The sequence below is a fragment of the Rhodamnia argentea genome, chromosome 6 (assembly GCF_020921035.1).
Source record: "Rhodamnia argentea isolate NSW1041297 chromosome 6, ASM2092103v1, whole genome shotgun sequence".
NCBI lineage: Eukaryota > Viridiplantae > Streptophyta > Magnoliopsida > Myrtales > Myrtaceae > Rhodamnia > Rhodamnia argentea.
Window position 1 is genome coordinate 29,777,061 of NC_063155.1, and position 22,693 is coordinate 29,799,753.

Consider the following 22,693-nt stretch of genomic DNA (forward strand, 5'->3'; position numbering starts at 1 on the left):
AGTAGCTTTTTCTAGGCTATTGACATTTGCCATTGCGCAATGATCGAGTAATACAGAAGTTTAATGAAGCAAAACAAACGCTCTCTTTTGGCATCTCATTCCCCAAAAAAATATAACAAATTTGTATAGGGTCTATCCAATCACTTATAATTTAAGGATTCATTTGTTTCATGGAAAATGAATGATTTAGAAAAAAAAAATTTAGAAATTGATCGATTATATCACTTGTAAAAATGAATGAACGAAAAAATATTTTCATCGTTCACGAAAATATTTAGACATAAAATTATTTTCAGATAATGAAAACATTTTTCATTAGCTAATTATTTCGAGCGATAAAGCGATTATTTTCAGGAATTTTTTTTTCAAATAATTCATTTTCCAAGTGTGAAAGAGTTCTCAAAAAACTCGTCAAACACATTGACTATCTTCTTCATCGTTTGCAGAGAGAAGCCAAACCTCCCTATGTGACTGTGAGATAATAGTGGCAGAGTACGAATAATTCATCGTAGATTGGCGAGTCAAATTTGCATGTCGTTCATTAATTTAAATTAGAGGCGTTTCTTTCAGATTCGCCACTCAACTATATGGGCATCGATGTGCGAAGAGACGATGCTAGTCTTGGCCCCCGCAAATCACGAATAGATATAACGAAACAAGAAATTTTCAGCTGTAAATTCCCTTCGCAGAGTTCAGGTTTAGGCAAGTGCCTTCAACGTCCCTTATTGTGTATGATCCTGAAGTGCTTCTAACTCAATTTTGTACAAGAGGAGGAAAAACAAACATGATTTATGGCCGCGACACTGCGTTTATTGGGGGGAAATTTTCATAATAAAGGAAAATACTTTCGGGGAATCATTTTTCAGAAAAATGGCTATTTTCTTTTGTTTGGTGATACTCGATTGAAAACATTTTACGGTGTTTGGATATCATTTGAAAAATAATTTCAATCTCATGACTTCAGTTTAGCTAAAAGAAAATTCAAAATTTTAAATTTTTATTATTATTTTTTTTCTTTTTCCTTCTTGCTCCATGGGTCATCGGGCCTTGGCGATCGTCCACATGAGGTCGTGCCTCACTCCTAGCGAGGCTTGCGAGCTCGAGCTCCGTTGTGATTTGGTAAGCTCGAGCCTCACCAATTAGTGGTGATCAATGCCCAGTCCAACCGAATTCACGAGCAGTCCAATCATTAGTAATTAGTCCCGTGCGGTCGTTCATGTTCCCCCCGGAATTAGGAACCAGACTAATCGTAACCGGTTTCAATTTTATGAAATCGGGAATCGACTTGACTTGACAGGTCCAATCGGTTCCCAATTTGGTCGATCCATTATACTCAGCCCTATCGCCGGCCTCAAGCGAGCTCTAGCTCGCTAGATATGGCGAGGCTAGGCTCAACCTCATGTGGCTGTTGCCAAGGCCCGGTAACCAGCTGAGCAAGAAAGAAAAAAGAAAAAAGAAAAATATAACATTAAAAAATTTGAGATTAGCAATTGCGGAAAGTGTTTTCATTTCTTTAGATTCAGCAATTCATTTATCTAATTTTATACATTAATTTTTCATTGACTAAGTCATTTTCGACGAACCAAATAGGAGAAAGTCCTCAAATATAATCCTAAAAGGCATTTTTATTACCAAAAAAATCCTAAAACAATTACAATTTTGTCAATTTAGTCTAAAATATTTTTTTTGTCAATGAGTCCTAAATCATTTTGTATTTGTGCCAATTCGGTGCATCCAATCAATTTTGGCCGAAAATCATTGAAGTGGCATGATCAGCATTGATATGAATAATTTTTAATAATTTTTTGATATTTTTTGATATTTTTTGAAATGTTTACTCTTGTATTTTATATTATTCTTTTTTTTTTTTTTTTTGCTTTCTCTTTCTTTCTTTTTTCTTTTTTCTGGTGGATGAAGAAGAAAGGAAAGAGAAAAATAAGAAAAGAAAAGAAAAAATACATAAAAAAATACAAGAGAAAACAAAAAAATTATCAAAATATCATTAAAAATTATTTATGTCGGCATCGGTCATGCCACATTAGTGATTTCTGATCAAAATTGATCAAATGGACTGAATTGGCATAAATGCAAAAGATTTAAAATTCAATTGATAAAAAATAAAACTGAATTGGCATAACTATTTATGTCGGCATCGGTCATGCCACATTAAAACTGAATTGACATAATTATAATAAATTAAGTATTTGGTGGATAATTTCCTCCAAACTGAGCGGCCCTACATTTGCATTTTCCGTATGATTGAAAAAAAATGTGTGGAGTTCTTGGCATTTTTATGTAGCGGGCCGTGGAAAGTGATCTCCTTTTCTTTGTCTGACACAACGTCACCTTACTCAAAGTCCTTTCTTTGACTTTAGTTGCCTGTTGAACACAGCATTTGACCCGAAGTTCAACGAGTCTCATCTTTGGCCTATTTACATGTTCAGACCGGCTGCTTTTGGGCAAGAAATCTGGGAAATTTTTTCTTGTCTTTACTGCTGATTCCAAAATGACCCGCGCCGCCCCGAGCCACATCACATGTTAGATTCATGTCCATATAGAAACTGAAATTCAGTTTAAGAATTCTGAGATGGGTCTGGTGAAATCGTGTGCTGTTAAACACGACCCGATTTTCGCCACAAATTCTGCACAACTTGTGTGTATTGGATGCTTGTAAGAAAAAAAAAGCAAGATGTCCCAAGAGAGAAGAATGAAATCTTTCATTGAAGTCGAGTCGATCTTGTTTGCCGACGGACTTTAACTGTGGACTCTCCAGTTTCTATTGATTCATTTGATTCTCCAAGTCGTAACTCTATTAGACCGGATTGTTTCACACTTTTATAACTCGACAGAGAATTCGATAAATGTAAAAATTCGAATCTGCACCATCAAATCTGACGAGATTCACGTAGAATTGACCTGGATTATCGCTTACCTGCACATGGATTGTTTCATCATTGTTCGCATTCTGCATCAATCCCTGTAAAATAATCGATCCAAAAAATGACAAGAAAAAAACAGGTTCCAATTAAATTAGAATAAGAACATTCGTATTCAGTTGCCCCTGAAGTCGTCACCAGAGACGTTATTGATCAGATGGACACATCCCCAGTACGTTCAAGAAGGAAAAAGAAGAAGAACAAGAAGCAACCTCAAATGCGTTCTCTTTTTCTCCTCCTTCTAAAAATCTTCACGGTGACGAAATGTTGACCGACAATTTCAACCGTCTCCCGCGCACGTCTGTGCATTCAGACCGCCAAGTCCTCTCAACGTCATATGTTCAAGCACTCCTTCCACCTAAACAGCCCCCTAACTTTAGGTTCAATCTCAAATTTACCCCAAATTTTCTTTGGCTCAAAAAAAAAAAAATCTCAACTTTAGGTCTAGTCCCAAATATGTCCAGAACCTTTTTTGTCTCAGAAAAAACTCCAAACTTTAGGTCTAATCTCGAATCTACCCCTAACTTTTTTTTCTGTCCAAGAGAAAAATCACGAATTTTTGCTCTAATATCAAATTTCTCCTCATTGGCCTTTTGTCCATAAATCATCGTTAGTCGTCCCTGATTTTCATATCCTAGCACGGTTTTATTTTGGAGAATTTCAATAATTTTTATCGGGATGGATTTGTTATCCATGTGAAAATGCCGTATCGGTCTGTACCTATCGCTTCATTAGTTTGCTAATGTGGATATTTTATCCAAGTGAAAATTCCACGTCAAGTTGGGCAAAAAAAAAAACCAATGGCAGTTTTGGGATTGGATCTAACGTTCATTTTTTTTTTCTGAGATAAAAAAAAAATTGGGCGTAGATTGGGACTGAACCTAAGTCGAAGGCTTTTTGAGACCAGAAAAGATTGAGATAAAATTGGGATTGGATCTAGAGTCAGTTTTTTTGTTTTTTACGGAATTCGTCCCCTTACGCTGTGACGAGTTTTCCATTTCACCCTTTTGAGTCCTATATAAAGAAGCATTACTCCCGCATCGGAGGACACGCAGCATTACAAAAAGAAGAGAAAAGATGAAACTCTTGGTGCTTTGCGCTATCTCCCTCGTTCTTGCTCTTCATGCTGGTCTCGCAGCATCAGAAGAAGTTGGTGGGTGTCGGCCTGCAAAAGCGGGCGGAAACTTACTTAGGCTTCAACTCTTGCTCAGTTTTATGACTTGTGTAGCGTAATGCGGGTTTTAGTTACATTCGGTGTCTTTTATGTTTGCAGAGGACGAGAGCGAATTCAACTACGATGCGGGGAGCAAGAGAGGTCCGGCTAGGTGGGGAGACATCAGGAAGGAATGGGGGATGTGCAGGAATGGATCGATGCAGTCGCCAGTCGATCTCTCAAGCGAGAAGGTTCAAGTGGTGGCCCATTTGGGAAGACTGAACAGGAGCTATGAAGCCTCCAATGCCACGCTTAAGAACAGGGGACATGACATCATGGTAGGACTAGGCTCACTGTCACCATGTTCCATTTCTGTTTTGAGTTTGATCAAAGAGCAAGAAAGGCTTCGAAGCCTTTTTTGATCTGCAACCATAAAATGTTAATGTTATGGTGACATTCTTCAAAAGACAAGTTTCATGGATGGGACCATGATGAGCATGGCTTGTTCTGTGAGTTTATGCAGTTGAGGTGGGAAGGAGGTGCAGGATCCATTTATGTGAACGGAACCCAGTATTTGCTGAAGCAATGCCATTGGCACTCGCCCTCCGAGCATGCCGTTAATGGCAGAAGGTGGTCTCTTCTCTTCTTTCTTCCACTAATTGGCCACTATTCCTTTACAAAGGTCAAAGACACCCATGATTGCATAACTGCGGAAAGTTCAAACTTTTTTCTCACTAACTCAATTCACAGGTTCGATCTTGAGCTACACATGGTTCACGAAAGCCCCAAAGGCGAAGTTGCTGTGATAGGAGCCATGTACAAGTTGGGCCAACCCGATACTTTCCTGTCATCGGTAGGCTCAGGATCTTCTTGTTGTCGAATTCAGTACTTGGTTTCGCGTTCAAAACAAAAAACAAACTCTTACCATAATCTCTTAATATGTAGATGGCGAACCATGTAGAATGGATCTCTGGTACCCATGAAGTCCAGAGAGCCATCGGTATAGTGAACCCGAACCGCATAAAGATTGGATGCAGGAAGTACTACAGATACGTGGGCTCTCTTACGGTGCCTCCCTGCACTCAAAATGTTATCTGGACCATTGTTCAAAAGGTTTGCAGTTTCATTTTCTTTTACTCGAGATTTTGGTTCTTGGGGTGGAAATATTTATACATGTTCATGACATTTTCTTCTGTTTTGTTGTGTCATCAGGTGAGAACTGTTTCAAGAAAGCAAGTGAAGTTACTGCGTGAAGCTGTCCACGACGTGAGTTTCTTCTGTCTTCATCTAACTTTCCAAATATAAGCAACAAGGCTGAATTCTTGTGGAAGCAACGATTTATTTGTTGCTTTTGCAGGACTCTGAATTCAACGCCAGGCCATTGCAACCCATGAACAGGCGGCCAGTGCAGCTATTTAGTCCAACCGACAGCAAACTAGAAAGCGAGAATCCGTGATTTCGCTGTTTACGCCCTCACTAGTGGACGACACAGAGCTTTCAGTGACAGCATGATGTAATTGACGGAGGATAAAATAGTTGCAGAAATTGGTTAATGGATTCTTAATCATATATGAGAGTGACCGGAGATCTTGTTCCCCTAGTGTATGCTCATAGGTTTCTCGGTTTATCATTACCCCCAGTTACCATGATCCGGATTACCACTCTGATTTCATGACAGTTATATGCTCTAGAGATAAGAAAAGAACCTGCAGGCTTCTACTGCAATGATGGAGCGAGAAAGAGTTAATTGAGGATTAAAATTTGGTAGCATACTAATGAAGATCCACACTAAATCGCCGGTCATGTGTTCTCCCGATTACATGGTAATCTCAATAGTTCTGATCCTAATACAGCATAAACAATTTAACTTCTACAGGGCAGGTTTAGACAAATAACCTGTACATGTACATAACCATTGATAGACAGAACAGTGCAACTACTTGAATGAAACATCAACGGAATAGCGAAACATCAGAAAACTAACTGCATTTCGCGAAGAACAAAATTTGAACGCGGATATGGTGCTTAGCTACTTAACCTTAGTCAAGTCTCTAATATTGTACTTTTATCTCCCAATTGACAATTTATACAGCACTTACAGTTAAACTTACTAATGAATATATCGTGGAAATGAGACATATTGCGCACCTGGACTTTAAGATCAGAATGTGCACGCTGTCTACGATCAGACCATCCTCACAAGCACTTTCATCACATCGTCCATGGACGGCCTATGCAGGGGGTCATCTTCCACACAAGCCTTGGCCAAAACTGCTAAGCACAAGGCCTCGGTGAGCGAATAATCGTCCTTCAGACACGGATCCATGAAGCCCCTCAGTTGCTCGAAACACCCGCCTTCGTTCCCTCCCCCTGCCAAAAACCTGATGGACTCCTTCAACTGTTTGCCGTCGATGTCCTCTAGACCCGAAATCAGCTCTAGCAAGATCACTCCGAAAGCGAAAACATCCACTTTCTCAGAGACCGATCTGTTTAGCATGTGCTCCGGTGTGATCCATCCATTGAAACTTATCGAAGTGTCGCCGTCGTTTCCTTTCGAGGAGGCAATAGGAGTAGTCAGGGCTATGTTCCCTAGCTTCGCTCTCCAGTTGGACACGATGAAAATGTTCCTACTATTCACATTCATGTGAAGATAAGAAGGAAATATGCAGTGATGTAGATAATGAAGCCCTGTTGCAACGGCAAAAGCGATTTGGGTCCGGCGGTGCCAACGGAGAGTGTTTCCCTGCCAAGACAAGCAGTCCCTTAAGCTTCCATTGCTCAAGTACTCAAAGAGTAGGTATGACTGAGAATCATCACTTGTTTCGTCGTAACAGATGCCAAGCAAAGTCAAGATATTGATGTGGTTGATCTTGGAGTGCAAGTCGATGACCCGATGGGTCTCTTTGAGGTTGCTTCCTTTGATCATCACTTCGACAGTATCAATCAACCCCTTGTAGACTCATCTGTCTATCCTGGTGTCTTCACTAAAATTCCTGGTCGCCTTCCTGAGCTCCTCGATGCTGTGTTGGTTCAATGAGTATTTGATCCCGACGAGAAGATCTGGGGACAAACAGGACGTCCCGGAGCTTCTACCCGTTTGGGGCGACCTCAGAGAGCTTAGCGTGGACAAATACGAGAACTGTGAGCTTCTTGTGTTGAAAGACTGCAATTTCTGGCCTTTCCATCTCTTCAAGGCTTTCAAGTACAGACCACAAGCAATCAACGCTACAAGTGCTAATGACAGGCCAACCGCGCACCCTGCAATATACAAGTTCCTGAGTTGCCCACTATCTGTCGCATTCTCCACCGGAACCGTAGGAAGAAAACCTGGAGAGGGAGGCGGCGAATATGGTGATGTGAAAGGGAGAGACGGTTCTTTTGTTAAAGGGACAACAATCGTGGTGTTCGTATAAACTGTTGACCTGTAGTCTAGATGGTTAGCTGCCCAAATGTCACTAGCGAGAACGCCGAATTTCTGCGCAACTTTATTAATGTTGTCTCCTTCCATAATGGCGTATGTCACCAGGGACTGTACTGTTCCTTTGCTTAGGGAAAGATTACCAGGACAAGCGCATTTCAGGGGCACGACAAGCTCGGACCCGGCTTTCGTGGGTGGCGACCGATGGAGGTCGACAACGGCAGTGGTCGATGGTAGGGGATGGGAAGCGGTAGGCGGCGGTGGTAGCTGGCGGTAGAAGTCGGTGGAGACGGGCGTGGTCGAAAAGAGGATGAAAGCATAACGAAAAGAAGGTGTGATGAGAAGTATTTCTTGATTATTATTTTTGGTCCATAAAGTGCTTCTTGAATTGAGATGTAATTTTTTTTTTAAATTCTCAAATTAAGAAAAAACAACTTCAAAAATAAAAATTCACATCAGAAGTATAAATTTTACAAAATGAATTTCTGCTTCCAAAGTTATATTATCAAATGATTTTTACTTTAGAAGTACTTCTTGAGCAGAAATTTACCTTTACCTCGAGAAGTTACTGTTAAAATATGTCTCGAGTTTGAGCGCGAAGCGAAAATCCGGATTTCGAAAATAAATATATCTTGATCATGAAAGTTATCTTAAAGATTACAGATATTATTTCTGCAGTTGAAGATGCGATCGGGATTGGATAAAGTTTGTTTGAAATTTTTTGGGCTAATTCGGATGTGGAGTGAATTAGCAAAGTCCATATTGGACTTCGTATCTTGGAGTCTGACTTTAGTCAGAAAGCAAATTGACTTGTAGCAGAAGTCGGATAAGGAAAGCCAACATGTGCCAGCCAAGAAAAAGGAAAATAAATAAAATAAAAAAAGGAATCTTGGACTTTGCACTTTCGTTGACCGAATTTTTAAGATATTGGATGTGGATTCTCTTCTGATTGAGGGGTCCAAGAAGTTAACAGTCTATATATAGATAATCAAGAGTCGGGGGATGTTGAACGCACAAAGTCTTGAAGTGCTGGTTTATGATTGAGTGCTTGGCAACGGTTTTCATCATGGGTTTTATTCGCAGAATTGCATTAAGAATTCAAGTGTTGAAACCGATTAAATCTTGAGGTTAGATTTGTGTAATTCTTTTGCGAGATTGAGAGATTGTGTAGAAACCGATTAAATCTTGAGATTAGATTTGTGTAATTCCTTTGCGAGATTGAGCGATTATTTCGTTAGGAATTGAGGGTTAAATATTGTGTGCGTTCTTGGATGTAATTGGGGCTTGGGAAATATTGAGAGTGTTTGAGTAACTCGAGTGTGGTTTGTAATCTCCGATATCGCTTGATCTATAGTAAAATTCGTTATTGCTCTCCCCGTAGACGTAGGTTTCTATGACCGAACCACGTACATCCGGTGTTCGATTTATTTTCTTGTTTTGTTTATTTATTGTTCGATCGCTTGATTCCGCACAACAGTTACTTTTTTGTCGGAGCGTCACTCATTCATCCTATTGCTAGGAAAGCAAGAAGGTAGATATTCCACACAACACCACCTTAACTCCGGCCAAAGTTGAAACCGAGCTAGGGTGCGCATGATAACACTTATGCTTCGGAAATTAACTTATAATCAGAAGTTGATTTTTCAGCTTCTCCTCGGAATCAGAAGTTGATTTTTTTATTAATTCTGATTAGAGAAATTCGTTTGGTAGCAGTTGAAAATTTCTACTTCTAAAACATTATTAATACAAAATATTCTATGAAAAATTATTATCGGCAGTCAAAAAATTTCTAATTCACTTTTGAACTTTTTAAATTTCTTTAAAAATTATTTTTATTAATTTTACTCCCATGGCCGGAGATGGCGACTCGATGGCGGCGGTAGGCGCGGTGGTTGATGGTTGGCGGCAGTCGCGGGAGGCAAAGATTAGCGGTTGGTGGCAATCGCGGCTGGCGACGGGTGGCAATGGGCGGCGGTCGTGGGCGGCAATGGGCAAAGGTCGGCAGTGGTTGGCCACCGGGGACGATTGGTGGGCGGCGGCCGACGGAGGTCTGCAGTGGGTTGGGGTAGGCGATGGTCAGCAATTGGCGGTGGTCGTGGACGGCGGCTGGCGACGGATCGCGGTGGCGAAGGTTGACGGATATGGGTATGATCGAAAAGAGGGTGAGGCGAGAAGTATTTCTTGAGTTGAAGAAGTTATTTTTTTTTTACTTCTCAAATCGGGAGGAAAAATAACTTCAGAAGTGCAAATTCACTTCAGAAATCGAAAATTCTTTTAGAAGTATTGGCAGATGCAAATTATGTCTCTTTAGATGGTTATGTTTGTTTAGAAAATGGTCAAGAAGACGTCCGTGATAAACGGAGCGACTCAGTTTACTTGATCTCCAATGTCTCAGCCATGGCAGGATGTCAAAATGTTACCTCTGCAGAGCGCAATTTCGTCCAAATTGATGGTATAAATTCAAAGGGAAAAAGGTATTGGAGTCCACTATATTTTACATCTGGTTCCTTTCCTTGGAGTGACAATATGATAAGCCTGCAGCATGTGTGGGTTATCGCGACAAATCGCCTTTAACCTTTATCATTTCTGTTTCTTTCACCAAGTGGATGTGTTGGTCTTTTGGCTGTTTTATCTATATATCTTCTCTAGATGTCAGTGACCTTGGCATGATGTAGGCTTGTCTTTGTTAGTGTTATGTTAGGATAGTGGGGAGCCTGAAGCCACTGTTAACTTGGAACTTGGTGAAAAGCAGAACTTGCAGGTGTTGGTAAATATTGATGAAGAAAGGGGACAGAGTACATGCTTTATCTGCAAGCTTGGCGGAAAACTCTCGTGAGAAATCTTTTGCACTTTGCTATATTTTTTGCCCTTTCTTGCTAGTAATATTTGCCTACTGTGCATTTGGTAACAGAATCACTTTTCGCTGTTTCTTCTTTAGTGCTTCTCGTTCCTCTGCTTTAATGTCATGGGCTTGTTTTGGGTTATTTGTTCATGACCTTATTCTTTCTGAAAGAGGCGGAGAAATTAAGAACCAGAAACAGAAACTGCAGGAGCTAGAAGCGAGGAAGAACAAAATATGTAGAGAATCTGAGGCACAGAAGGTGTTGCTGGAGAGTAATCATAAATTGGACGCTGCAATTGTCCGTTTACATTATGGGGCTTCAACAAAAATAGACAGGATGAAGAGATTGGACAGGGAATACTCTACACAAATTGAAGAATGCTCACGTGAGATGGCCATGCACCTTAAAGAAATTGATGCTGAACATCTAGCCTCAGCAAATGGAGTTCAGCAGGAGCCTTCTCTAGTCGAGGGAGACAGGCGCTCAACGCACGCAATTGCTGAATAAGCTGCCTGAGGACAGGCCGGGCCAGGAAAGTTCCAGTTGTCATGATCAACTTGATAATGCAGACCCTTTCTCGAGGCCCTCGGCTGACCAAAGTGCGGATGCAATTGTCGATGCTGAAAAGGACTGCCTTCCAGTTAAGATCGGCAGTGACAAGGATGAGATGAGTACCGTGGCTTCAGGAAGTGTTTCTTCAGAGGTGGGGCCATGTGCTAATGGAACACCAATAGATAACCAAGGGAATGCTGTTTCTCTCAATCCCTGTCCTAAGGAGAATCTTCCTTTTAATTCACAAGGTGATTTGATCAGTAACCATGCTCCAGAGAATGATAGCACTATGGATGCTCGCACATGGATGGATCAGATTCCTGATGGTTCAAGAAAGGAAGCAATTGATAAGCCGGGTCCAGTGGAGGTGCAAGAGAGTGTTCATTTAACGAATATACTGGAGAGATCGAGTTCTCCAGGTCCACAAGTATCAGAAATGGAACGACCTAATGGATCTGAATCTGGAGTGGCTGATAGTGAGGGACCTCATACCGGTGCCTTGGTTAATCAATCAATATCAAGGATGCCTAATGGCAGAGACAAAGTCGGAGCCACTGGTCATACTCTGGAGAATATTAGCTCTCTGGATGCTTGCTCCTCGGATGATCAGATTCTTGACGGTTCAAGAATGGAAGCACTTGATGAACTAGCTGCGGTGGAGGTGTAAGAGAATATTTGTATATCAGGTGAACCAGAGGAGATGGTCTCTCCAGATCCACATATACCAGAAACGGAAATATGCGATGGATCTGAATCTGAAGTAGTTGAGAATGTCCATCCCCGTGATGGACCCCGAGAAGTTGCCATGGTTAATCAATCAAAATCAACTACAGTGCCGCCATCAAGGGCCTTTGCTGAGGGAGCTTCTGTGTCATCTCACTGTGTATGTTTTTTTTTTTTTTTTTTTGGTAAAGTAAGTATATATAAGCTTTTCAAACTACCAGGTAACAAAGGAGGCCGAACACAAAAACCTTGACCCAATTAGGACATAAGATGTCCTAGGGGGGTCAAAGGTGATGCGGCGCAAAATATGTGCATGAGCAAGAGCTAAATATCACTAAGGCCAAACAAGCGGCCAAATGACAAGCTGAACGGCCAAGGCAATGACCAAAAAGCCTAAGGACTACCCGGCCAAACCAGTAGGCAACCCACTACTAAGCGGCTAGGACCGAACCTCAAAGATGGTTGTGGAGAAGCCCCAGCTGTGCTGCAACCGCCGGTTCAGGGGAAGGTCGGCTATGCTTCCTAAAGAAATAGCTTTGTCCTTAACGACCTTGGTAAGGTGTTTGATCATACTCGGTACAAAAAGAGGCTTGTCACGGAATAATATGTTGTTCCTCTCCATCCATATAATGTGGACAAGGGCCGCAAGAGAGAATCTGGAGATCCGATGAGCAAAAGGCTGCCTGCCTATGTGCTTTATGGCCCACATGATGTGGTCATGCCACGGTCGATTCGTCCAAGGTAGGTGGCACTTGGCAGCCCAGAACTGGGCCAAGCTACGTGTGACGGAGCACCCAAAGAATAGGTGGTCTACGGAGTCCGGTCTCAACCGACAGAATGCACATGTGCCTTCAGTAATCCTGCGGTAGTGGAGCAGCAATATCTGGGTAGGAATGCGTTTTAGAGTGACCAGCCACATGAAGAACGCATGGCGGGGTGTAATAGCCCGATCCCAGACAAAAGTGTGCCATGGTACAATACATCTCTTGCTCCTGATGAGCTCCCAAGCCGAAGCAACCGAGAAAGAACCTGAAGGGTGAGCTTTCCAAATGAGTATGTCTTCCTTGTCATCCACAAAAGAGGGGACTGGATCCGGCCATCCTGTAATAGTGTCCAGTGCAGAAGACGGGGGTGTATGTTTGTCTATGCTCTCTACAATGTTTATATCATCCTTGTTAGAGTTAACTCAATTCTTGAAAACATTAGTCCATATGCCCTGAAAAGAGTAGAGTTGGCATAGGACAAATATTGTCTCCTAAATACTGGAGTGTACGTTGAAAATTGGTAAATGACATGATTTCTCGTTGAACAAATAGTGTCTCGCAAATGCTGGAGGGTACCTGTAAATTTGGTAATGACTTTTTCGTTTGATTGTTACAGACCCTACCTGACCAGGACTTGAGAGACGATTGTAATGCCTATCAGCAGGCAAGAGAGAAATGCACCCAATCAAGAGCAACATAATGATGAGGTTGCTTCTACGTCATCTCATCATGTTTGTTGTCTATGCTCTTGACAAAGTAGATAACCATCCTTGTTTCCTTTGTATGTCTGTTCTTGATATGAATAAATTCAGAACCATCATTGGCATTTTTCTATTTTATTATTGCAGACCCTACCTGATGAGTCGAGAGATGATTGTAATGTCACATCCATCAGCATGCGAGAAAATAATGCTGCTGGGAAACAGCAGCATGATGCTGAGGTTGTTTCTATGACATCTCATCATGTATGTTAATCTATGCTCTTTTCAAAGGTGATATTCACCCTTTGTTCCTTGGCATAATAGTTCTTGATAGGAATGCCTGAGAACCATGATGTGGACATATGCCTTTGCTGCATTATTAGCATGCATAAAGAGTGGAGTTTTCCCTCTTTTTTGGACTAGAAAATATTTTTTTCTCTTAACTGCTGCAGTGTCTAAAGGACTCTTCTATGTCTATCATACAGCGCGCCTCACCAGGATTTGAGAGATGATTGTAACCCCACACCAGCCATCATGCAAGAGGGAAATACACCTGATGAAGAGCAGCAAAATGCTGAGGGTGCTTCCATGCCATCTTATCTTGTATGATTTTCTACGCTCCCAACCATGTTTATTATACCCTACTTTGAATGCTTAATTCTTGTCATGAATGCCTGGAAAGTGGAAACAATTATTGGGTGTATGCCGTCTCTGTTTTGTTGGCATTATAAAGGGCAGAGTAATTTTTCTGAGAACAAACATTTTCCCATAGAGGCTTGAGGGTATGTTAAAATTTAGCATATTCTATGATTTTCTATATATCTATTACGGAACTTACCTGGCCGGGAGTTGAGAGATGATTGTAATGCCGCATCCACTGGCATGGAAGAGACAAATGCACCCAATGAAGAGCAGCTTAATGCTGAGGTTGCTTCTTATGTAGTCTCGTCATGTATTTTTATTAATGCTCTTGGCGATGTTGACGTCCATCCTTTTTCCCTTTGAATACTCGATTCTCGATATGAATGCCTGAACACCAGGAGGTGAACACATGCCTTCTCTGCATCATCGCATTCATAAAGAGCAGAGCGGGTTCATTGTACAAACGTTCTCTCTTTAAGGCTTCAGGGTAGAAATGACAAGATTTTTCTGTATCTCTCTATCACAGACCTTACCTGAAGAGGAGTTGAGAGTTAATTGTAAGGCAGCATCCACCGGCATGCAAGAGAGAAATGCGCCCGAAGAAGAGCAGCAGAATGCTGAGGGTGCTTCCATATCATCTTGTAATGTATGTCTTTCTATGATCTCCATAATGTTGATAGCCACCCTCCTTTACCTCTAAATACTCAAGTCTCCATATGAATGCATGGGAAACACGTTTGGATCTATGCCCTCTCTGCTCCATCAACATTTTTAATGAGTAGAGGGATACCGTAGTTTTATAAATGTCACGATTTTACATTTTGTTCGTTACAGACCGTATCTGACCAGGAGCTGGGAGATGATTTTAATGCCCCATCCAGCAGCATGCGAGAGAGAAATGCACCCGACGAAGAGCAGCATAATGCTTCTCAAGAAACTGAATTTCTTTCATCTAGTACTGGTAATGCTATATTGTCTTTCTCTGGAGCAGCAGATATGGAGCCTCCAGTGCTTCCGCAGCCACAAGATCAGCCTCGTAACCACAGTTCACATGATTTAGCTCTTGTCAGTGGAACGGCAACTCCACTCCAGGGGGTGGGAGAGACTTCTGATCTAACTGTTCACTCTCAGTCAACACAACTTGCTGAAAACCCCGCTGTGCCTCCTAATCAAGCAATGTCGGAATCTGCAGTCAGCATTCCTCGTGGTAGGATGGTGGCACAGGTCTCAGGCAATTCAGCTGCATCCATTTCTGCGGAAAGCAACACTCAGCTATTCCAGAGTCCCTTTCCAATGGCACAACCCAGAATGCCTTTGAAATTGCACTTGGACCCCCGTTCAGAATGAGCTGGACAGAATACAAAGGGAAATGGACCAGATGGACAAATCACATGAAGATGCGGTGAGTTACTTCTTGACATTATGTTTAGCTCATGAGAGATTCCACTAGTTCTTTATGAAATTTAACATTTAATATTCTAATTATCATAAATTCGCATTTCTTTGAGCAGAAAATGCTACTGGTATCTGATTGCGGCAAGGAGATAGAGGAAATTGTTGCACAAATTCGCAGGAAGTACGATTTGAAACTTAAGGAGATTGAGGCAGAATATCTTGCTAAAAAAAAGGGAACTCGACATGAATCAGGGCAAAGTTCTGATGAATAGGATGCTAGCTGAGGCATTCAAATCCAAGTGTTCCGATATCAGGGCGTCTGGCGCAAATGGAATCCAACAAGGTGCGTAGTCTTGGATACGTGTGCACACTTTGTCTTTCCATTTGCTAGTCGTCATACTATTTAAGAGAGCTATTAGGTAAATACATGCCTTGCACTTGATAGATTTTTAGTACGTAAATGTACCGTTCATATTCACAAGCATGTTAGAAGCATCCCATTCTTGCTTCTCCGCTTCTTAGCACGTGCATATACGTGCGCCACACGTGCTATAGAATCATCTGATCTCTGGAAGAAATTTGCAATGACTTTATATGTTGCTCCCATCCTGTTGTATAAAAGGGGCAAGATCCTACTTGGTCTGAGGAAATCGAGGTTTAGACATAAGTCTTTTGGAAAAGGGAATAAAAATGTGACCTATGGCAATGGGTTGGTTTTCTGCCAAGTACTTTCAGCTCAGAGATCCATTACATTGTGGTTTGATTTTGCTGTCTCTTTCTACAGTGCGTTGAGAAACAAGTATTTTCATATTTCATCCATTGGGAATTACTTTCTAATTTGTGAAATAAGAATTTCACGAATTATTGGCCGCATCTTCTAGGAAAATAAAGAAGTTGGTTTGGTTCAGGGTACTTTTGCTTCAACCAGTTAAGTTTGGCTCGCCAGAGATTCCAACTTCGTTCACAGCATAAAAGTTGACATCTGCCTTGACCCTAAATGTACTTCTTGTTAATAGTCAAAGGATTAATGTCTTTTGATGCTTGCAAATTGCCAGATATTTTACTTTTCCGGAAGCACCTATAAAGTTTTTGCCCTTCTGATTCGATGGTGGTGTGAGTTGCATCACATCATCCCATGAATGATCTTTGATGATCTTTTCCGAAATCATTTGAACTGATTTTTTTCATTCACTATGCCGTTTCATCGTTCCGTCTCTAGAAAACTGTGGCCTTACGACACATGGAACAGTAAAATACAAAGTGGAACGCACTTTGCAATAATGCTTTCACAAATTAATTGTTGTCCATATCAAGACTCAATGCCAAGTGAGAGCTGAATATATATTCCAGCAGTATGATTTCCCTCTATATTGTTGTGAACCAGATGCAGTTTTCTCTATTGTGGCCTGTGTCACTGGTTCGTTTTGCAAAAATAGCCTTTTGGAAAAATCAGGGATAAGGCTGTGTGCATCGACCGTTCCCGATGTGTGGGCAGCCTTGTGCACTAGGACACCGGTTTTTGTGCAATTTCTCCGTAAAACTGCAAAGTAAAATAGTCATAATCATGCATACTATCATCATATTAGCACTTTGGATTTTGAACATGTTGATAGGCCTGGGTTTGCGTTCACTTTTGATGCCAAATTGCTCATGGGAACCATTTTCATGCAGATGCAGCTTCTGGTTCCATGCAGCAGTTGCTACAGTTATCATCACAGCGTAATGCACATCAGCCTTTGCCAGTTCGTGGCCCTTCTGCTGGCCTTCAATCGGACGGGGTTCGCACTGTTGCCACTCCATTCACAAGCTCAGAGAATTTTCCTCCCAATGTGGCAAGCTTGCAGAATGTGGGCCCGTCTGGAGTTACCATCCTCGATAGTTCGGCTGTTTCCTCTTTTATAGCATCCAGACCGGCCCAGATCAGCCCCAGCATGCTGCCACCATCAGCAAGCATTCAAGCTCCCAGTGATCTTCGTTCTCCTGCCCCACATCTCCAAACTTTCAGACCTTCGGTTGCATCTTCAGGCACTGCTTCGCAGGGCTTGCCTAATCAGCAGCCACCTAGCAACCCACCTCCAACTTCTGCCCCTCTTCAGCAGCTTCCATTGGCAGCAGCACCACCTGCGGGCCCAGCGGGTCCAAGTAGTTGGCATCATGGCAGAGGATCTGTAGGAGGGTTTCCAACTAATGAATGGGGGAGTGATCTGCTTAGGGATGTCTTTCATCCCCTAATTGCTGCTACTTCACAAAGGGATAATTTAACCTCCTCTACCAGTGACGTTGTATGCTTATCTGATGACGGCTGACCGCACACTCGAAGGTATTGATATCATATCCATTGGCCGTTGGTCTAACAAGTAGGCATCCCATGAATCCTCGGCATTTTTGGTTGCAGGAAGGTTTTGCAAATAAGTCAATAGGGAAAATGAAGCCCTGTTGCGACGTCAAACGCGATTTGGGTCCGGCGGTGCCACCGGAGAGTATTTCCCAGCCGAGACAAGCAGTCCCTCAAGCTTCCACTGCTCAAGTACTCGAAAATTAGGTATGACTGATATTCGTCACCTGTTTCAGCGTCAAGCAAAGTCGAGATATTGATGTGATTGATCTTGGAGTGCACGTCAATGACCCGACGGGTCTCTTTGATGTTGCTTCCTCTGATCATCACTTCGACAGTATCAATCAACCCCTTGCAGACTCATCTGTCTATCCTGGTGTCTTCACTAAAATTCCTGGTCGCCTTCCTCAGCTCCTCAATGCCGTATTGATTCAATGAGTATTTGATCCCGACGAGAAGATCTGGGGACAAACGGGATGCCCTGGAGCTTCTACCCGTTGATGGGAATAAGACAAAGAGGAAGGACGATTTCGATAGCTCGAGAGGAGAGGATTTTGTTCAATGTATGAATTCTCATTCCCATACCGAAATGGTTACAAGACAAGCCTTTATAAAGGCATAATACAATGACTCTTCAATTACACGACTCATAAATAAAGAACAACTAAATGCATTAATCAAAACATTGTAACTCTAAAAGACACTTGGAAAGACTACAAAGCATTAAAGACAATTTTTTATTCATGCACTAGCGCGTGCATGCGCCTTGGGAGTCTAATGGACTCATCGGAACCTTGGCAATACTTAATGAATTTGGTTTAATTTCCAACAAAACTCCCCCTTAAACGAAATTCTCTTCCATCAATCATTCCAAGCAGACTCTTGAATTTTCGAAACACATCCACCTTCAGAGGTTTAGTAAAAATGTCTGCAACTTGATCTCCGGTCTTTACACACGACACTTCGATTTCTTTCTCTGTCACCTGTTCTCGAATGAAGTGATGTCGAACATCGATATGTTTGCTTCGTTCATGCAAAACTGGATTCTTCGCCAAAGCAATGGCTAAAACATTATCGACATTAATCTCTGTCGCGTTCTTCTGCTCCAAATGAATTTCTTTGAGAAGTTTTCTCAACCATATCGCATGACATACGCATGAAGATGCTGCAACATATTCGGCTTCACATGTCGAAAGTGTAACACTGGATTGCTTCTTCAATGACCATGTGAAAGCAGTATCACATAAGAAAAATACGAAGCCTGAAGTACTTTTTCGATCATCGATATCTCCACCATAGTCACCGTCTGAAAAACCTCTAAGTCAAAAATTTTGAGATGGATAATAACGTAAGCCGTGAGAAACAGTACCTTTGACATATCGAAGTATCCTCTTTGCGGGTTTAAGATGAGAGGATTTCGGTTTCTCCATATATCGACTCACGATTCCGACACTATACAAGATGTTTGGCCTTGTACATGTCAAATATCTCGGGCTCCCAATCAAGCTCCTATAATATATCGAATCAACATCGACACCTTCATCGAACTTTGAAAGTTTGGCTCCACATTCCATTGGTGTATTTACCAATGTACAGTTCTTCATGTCAAACTTTTCAAGTATGTTTTCCGCATAGCCTTTTTGGGAAATAAAAATCCCATCACCACTTTGCTTTACTTCGATACCGAGAAAATAATTCATGAGACCATTATCCATCATTTCAAATTCTTTCACCATAGATGCCTTAAAAGCATTAATCATTGCTGCATTGTTTCCTATAAAAATAAGGTCATCCACATATAAACAAGCCAATAGAACATCACCTTTTTCATGCTTGAAACAGAGCGCATGTTCATATGGACATTGAGAAAATCCATTTGCCTTGAAATAGTTATCAATTCTGGAATTCCATGCTCTCGATGCTTGTTTAAGCCCATACAGCGCTTTCTTCAATCTCAGCACTTTGTCTTCATGACCTTTCATAAGAAACCCTTCGGGTTGTTCAACAAAAATTTCTTCTTCAAGGATGTCATTTAAAAATGTTGATTTGACATCCATTTGATGAATTTTCCATGCATTTTGAGCTGCAACAGAAATGATTAATCTAATCGTTTCCATGCGAATGACAAGGGCAAATACCTCGTCATAATCAATTCCAGCCTTTTGCTTGTACCATTTTTCGACGAGCCTGGCCTTATAACGAGTGACTTCTCTTTTCTCGTTCTTTTTCGCCTTATAGACCCATTTGACACCAATTGCTTTCTTGTCCTTCGGAAGATCCGCAAGTTGCCATGTTTGATTTTTCTCAATAGCTTCGATTTCTTCATTCATGGCTTTCCTCCATTTTTCTTCTTTTATAGCATCATCATACACAATCGGCTCACAATCTGCAAGAAGGCATACAAGGTGAAGTTCATTGGTAACTTCATAAAGCTCGGACAATCTTCTCGATGTTTGTGCTATTGGTTGGTCAACACCGTTTAAAGAAGTTGGTGTTGATGAACTCGGACTTGAAAATGATGTTGGAGAGGAAGGTGAAGGTTGATCCTTCAACTTCATTTAACTGGAATCACCATGAACATGCACTTGATCTTTTGGATTGTCCTCCCACAAAGCATCTTCATCGAACTTTACGTCTCTGCTTATGTACACTTTTAAAGTGTTAGGATCAAATAATTTATAAGCTTTCGATGAAGAGTCATACCCGATAAAAATGAGCTTTTTGCTCCTATCTTCCAACTTTGATCTTTTCTGCTCCGGAACATGAGCATATGCAATGCTCCCAAAAATTCTCAAATGTGAAACACTAGGTGTTCTCCCAGTCCATGCTTCTTGTGGAGTCACGCCTTCAAGTCCATTTGTCGGACATCTATTTTGAAGATAGATTGCACACATAACAGCCTCACTCCAGAGTTACGTGGGTAGATTTTTGCTTTTCAACATGCTTCAAACCATGTCGAGAATGGTTCTATTTTTCCGTTCCGCCATGCCATTTTGTTGAGGAGAATAAGGAGCCGTCAGGAAATGCTGAATACCATAATCTTCATAAAATTTATTGAATGCGGCATAAATAAATTCTCCTCCACGATCGGTTCTCAAGGCTTTAATGAAATAGCCACTCTCTTTTTCAACTAATTTCTTGAATTGTTTGAAAGTTTCAAACACTTCCGATTTTTCTTTCAAAAAATACACCCAAGTTTTTCGAGTAAAGTCATCAATAAATGTAACAAAATATCTTACCATACGACTGGGGCGTGATTGGACCGCACACATCCGAATGGATCAATTCCAGCGGCTTCTTTGCTCGAAAAGTTGCTTCTTTCGGGAATTTGGTTCTGGAATGCTTCCCGATGACACACCCTTCACATAATTGATCGGGATGATCAATATGTGGTAAGCCATAAACCATCTTCTTATGAGAAAGCATATTGAGTCCGCCAAAATTGAGATGGCCGAACCTACTATGCTACAACCATGAAGGATCATCCACACATGATTTTAAGCAACGAGCCATTTCATTTTTTATATTGAGGGTGAACATCCTATTCTTCGACATCTTCACGAATGCAATCAACCTATTATTTTGATCTCTTAGCACAAGGCTAAGATTTTTCATGTGCACAGAATATCCTTTCTCCAGAAGCTGTCCCAAACTCAAGTTATTGCTTGACATTTTTGGAACATAATAAATGTTAGAAATCAACCGAAGTGCACCATTCTTCAAACGAATCTGGATTGCACCTTTGCCTTCAACAAGAATTTGGGAATTATCACCGAATGAGACTTTCCCTTTGACTGTCTCATCTAACTCGGCAAACATCTCCTTTCTTCCGCACATGTGGTTGCTTGCTCCAGTGTCCAAGTACCACGTATCACTCTTTTCTCCTACATCTTCTTTGAATGCCAATAAAAGAACGTTATCGACATCATTCACCAAGTTTGCATTTTCATCTGCTCCACTACTTTCTTTATGCCAACAATCGGAAGCATAATGACCCAGTTTATTGCAATGATAACAACGAATTTTAGATTTATCATACCATTGACCTCTCGAATTTCTGCCTCTTCCACAACCAAAACTTTAATTCTGGTAGCTACCTTCTTTGCGAGCAAATTCCCCCCTGCTTCGTCCACGGCCTCTTCCATGAAAGTGACGATGACCTCGACCTCGATCTTGATTAGTGCTTCGAACTTGCACGGGTTCCCGTCTTTGTTCCTTCTCATCTTGGATTGACAACCGAGTTTGGAGTACTTCCTCCACCGGTTCATGCTTATTTCTTCCGAGTCTTTCTTCATGGGCTTGTAATGAACCCATAAGTTCATCGATCGTCATGGCATCAAGGTCTTTGGATTCCTCGATTGCAACCGCAATGTGGTCGAACTTTTTGTCTAACAATCGAAGAATCTTGTCGACGACTCGAACATCGAGAACTTCTTCATAATTTCTTTTCATCTAGTTCACAATCGCTAAAACTCTTGTGAAATAATCAAAAATCGACTCAGATTCTTTCATACAAATTACCTCGAACTCGCCTCTTAGAGTTTGAAGGTGAATCTTTTGAACTTTGTGTACTCCTTGGTGTGTGTTGCGAAGTATCTCCCATGCCTCCTTTGAAGTAGAAGCGTTCGACACTTTCTCGAACATCGAATCATCTAAGCATTGATAGATGCTTGATAGGGCATGCTGATCTTTTGATCGAATCTTCTCCAAGGCATTCCTTTGATTTTGATTCATGGTAACTTCATCATCCGGCTCATCATATCCGTTGTTGACAACTTCCCAAACACTATAGGCGCCGAGTAGAGCTTTCATTCTCGAAGCCTAGTTACCATAGTTTTCCTTGGTAAGGCGGGGATATTGAAGAGGAAACAGATTACTTGTTGAGGCCATGATTATGAACCAAAAAGCTCTAATACCAATTTGATGGGAATAAGACAAAGAGGAAGGACGATTTCGACAGCTCGAGAGGAGGGGATTTTGTTCAATGTATGAATTCTCATTCCCATACCGAAATGGTTACAAGACAAGCCTTTATATAGGCATAATACAATGACTCTTCAATTACACGACTCGTAAATAAAAAACAACTAAATGCATTAATCAAAATATTGTAACTCTAAAAGACACTTGGAAAGACTACAAAGCATTAAAGACAGTTCTTGATTCATGCACTAGCGCGTGCATGCACCTTGGGAGTCTAATGGACTCATCGAAATCTTGGCAATACTTAA

General features: G+C 41.3%; 3 protein-coding genes and 1 pseudogene across 3 annotated transcripts; 2 read left to right on the forward strand and 2 right to left on the reverse strand.

The window, feature by feature from the left end:
- The first annotated feature begins 3,637 nt into the window (after positions 1–3,637).
- Positions 3,638–5,738, forward strand: LOC125315558 (alpha carbonic anhydrase 7-like). Its single transcript, XM_048280772.1, has 8 exons — positions 3,638–3,648; positions 3,992–4,089; positions 4,210–4,427; positions 4,613–4,719; positions 4,840–4,942; positions 5,035–5,202; positions 5,302–5,355; positions 5,447–5,738. The coding sequence occupies exons 1-8, from the start codon at positions 3,638–3,640 to the stop codon at positions 5,543–5,545; spliced, it is 858 nt and encodes a 285-aa protein (XP_048136729.1). The 3' UTR covers positions 5,546–5,738.
- Positions 5,739–6,274: 536 nt separating this feature from the next.
- LOC125315559 (protein LYK5-like) lies at positions 6,275–6,733 on the reverse strand. The gene has a single exon (XM_048280773.1). The coding sequence runs from the start codon at positions 6,731–6,733 to the stop codon at positions 6,275–6,277; it is 459 nt and encodes a 152-aa protein (XP_048136730.1).
- Positions 6,734–10,467: 3,734 nt separating this feature from the next.
- LOC115733581 lies at positions 10,468–17,551 on the forward strand (annotated as a pseudogene).
- A 3,376-nt stretch (positions 17,552–20,927) lies between these two features.
- LOC125315560 lies at positions 20,928–21,784 on the reverse strand. Its single transcript, XM_048280774.1, has 2 exons — positions 21,502–21,784; positions 20,928–21,427 (listed from the first exon to the last, which is right to left on the reverse strand). Exons 1-2 carry the CDS (start codon positions 21,782–21,784, stop codon positions 20,928–20,930), a joined length of 783 nt encoding a protein of 260 aa, XP_048136731.1.
- Positions 21,785–22,693: the final 909 nt, after the last annotated feature.

What these genes read in the sequence shown, in the direction of transcription:
- LOC125315558 (XM_048280772.1), top strand. An exon ending in CCGATACTTTCCTGTCATCG is followed by an intron (nt 4,943 to 5,034) that starts GTAGGCTCAGGA and finishes CTTAATATGTAG; the next exon opens with ATGGCGAACCATGTAGAATG. An exon ending in TCTGGACCATTGTTCAAAAG is followed by an intron (nt 5,203 to 5,301) that starts GTTTGCAGTTTC and finishes TTGTGTCATCAG; the next exon opens with GTGAGAACTGTTTCAAGAAA.
- LOC125315559 (XM_048280773.1), bottom strand. Translation starts at nt 6,733, where the DNA reads ATGAATGTGAATAGTAGGAACATTTTCATCGTGTCCAACTGGAGAGCG.
- LOC125315560 (XM_048280774.1), bottom strand. Translation starts at nt 21,784, where the DNA reads ATGAACTTATGGGTTCATTACAAGCCCATGAAGAAAGACTCGGAAGAA. An exon ending in AGAAATTCGAGAGGTCAATG is followed by an intron (nt 21,428 to 21,501) that starts GTATGATAAATC and finishes GTTGGCATAAAG; the next exon opens with AAAGTAGTGGAGCAGATGAA.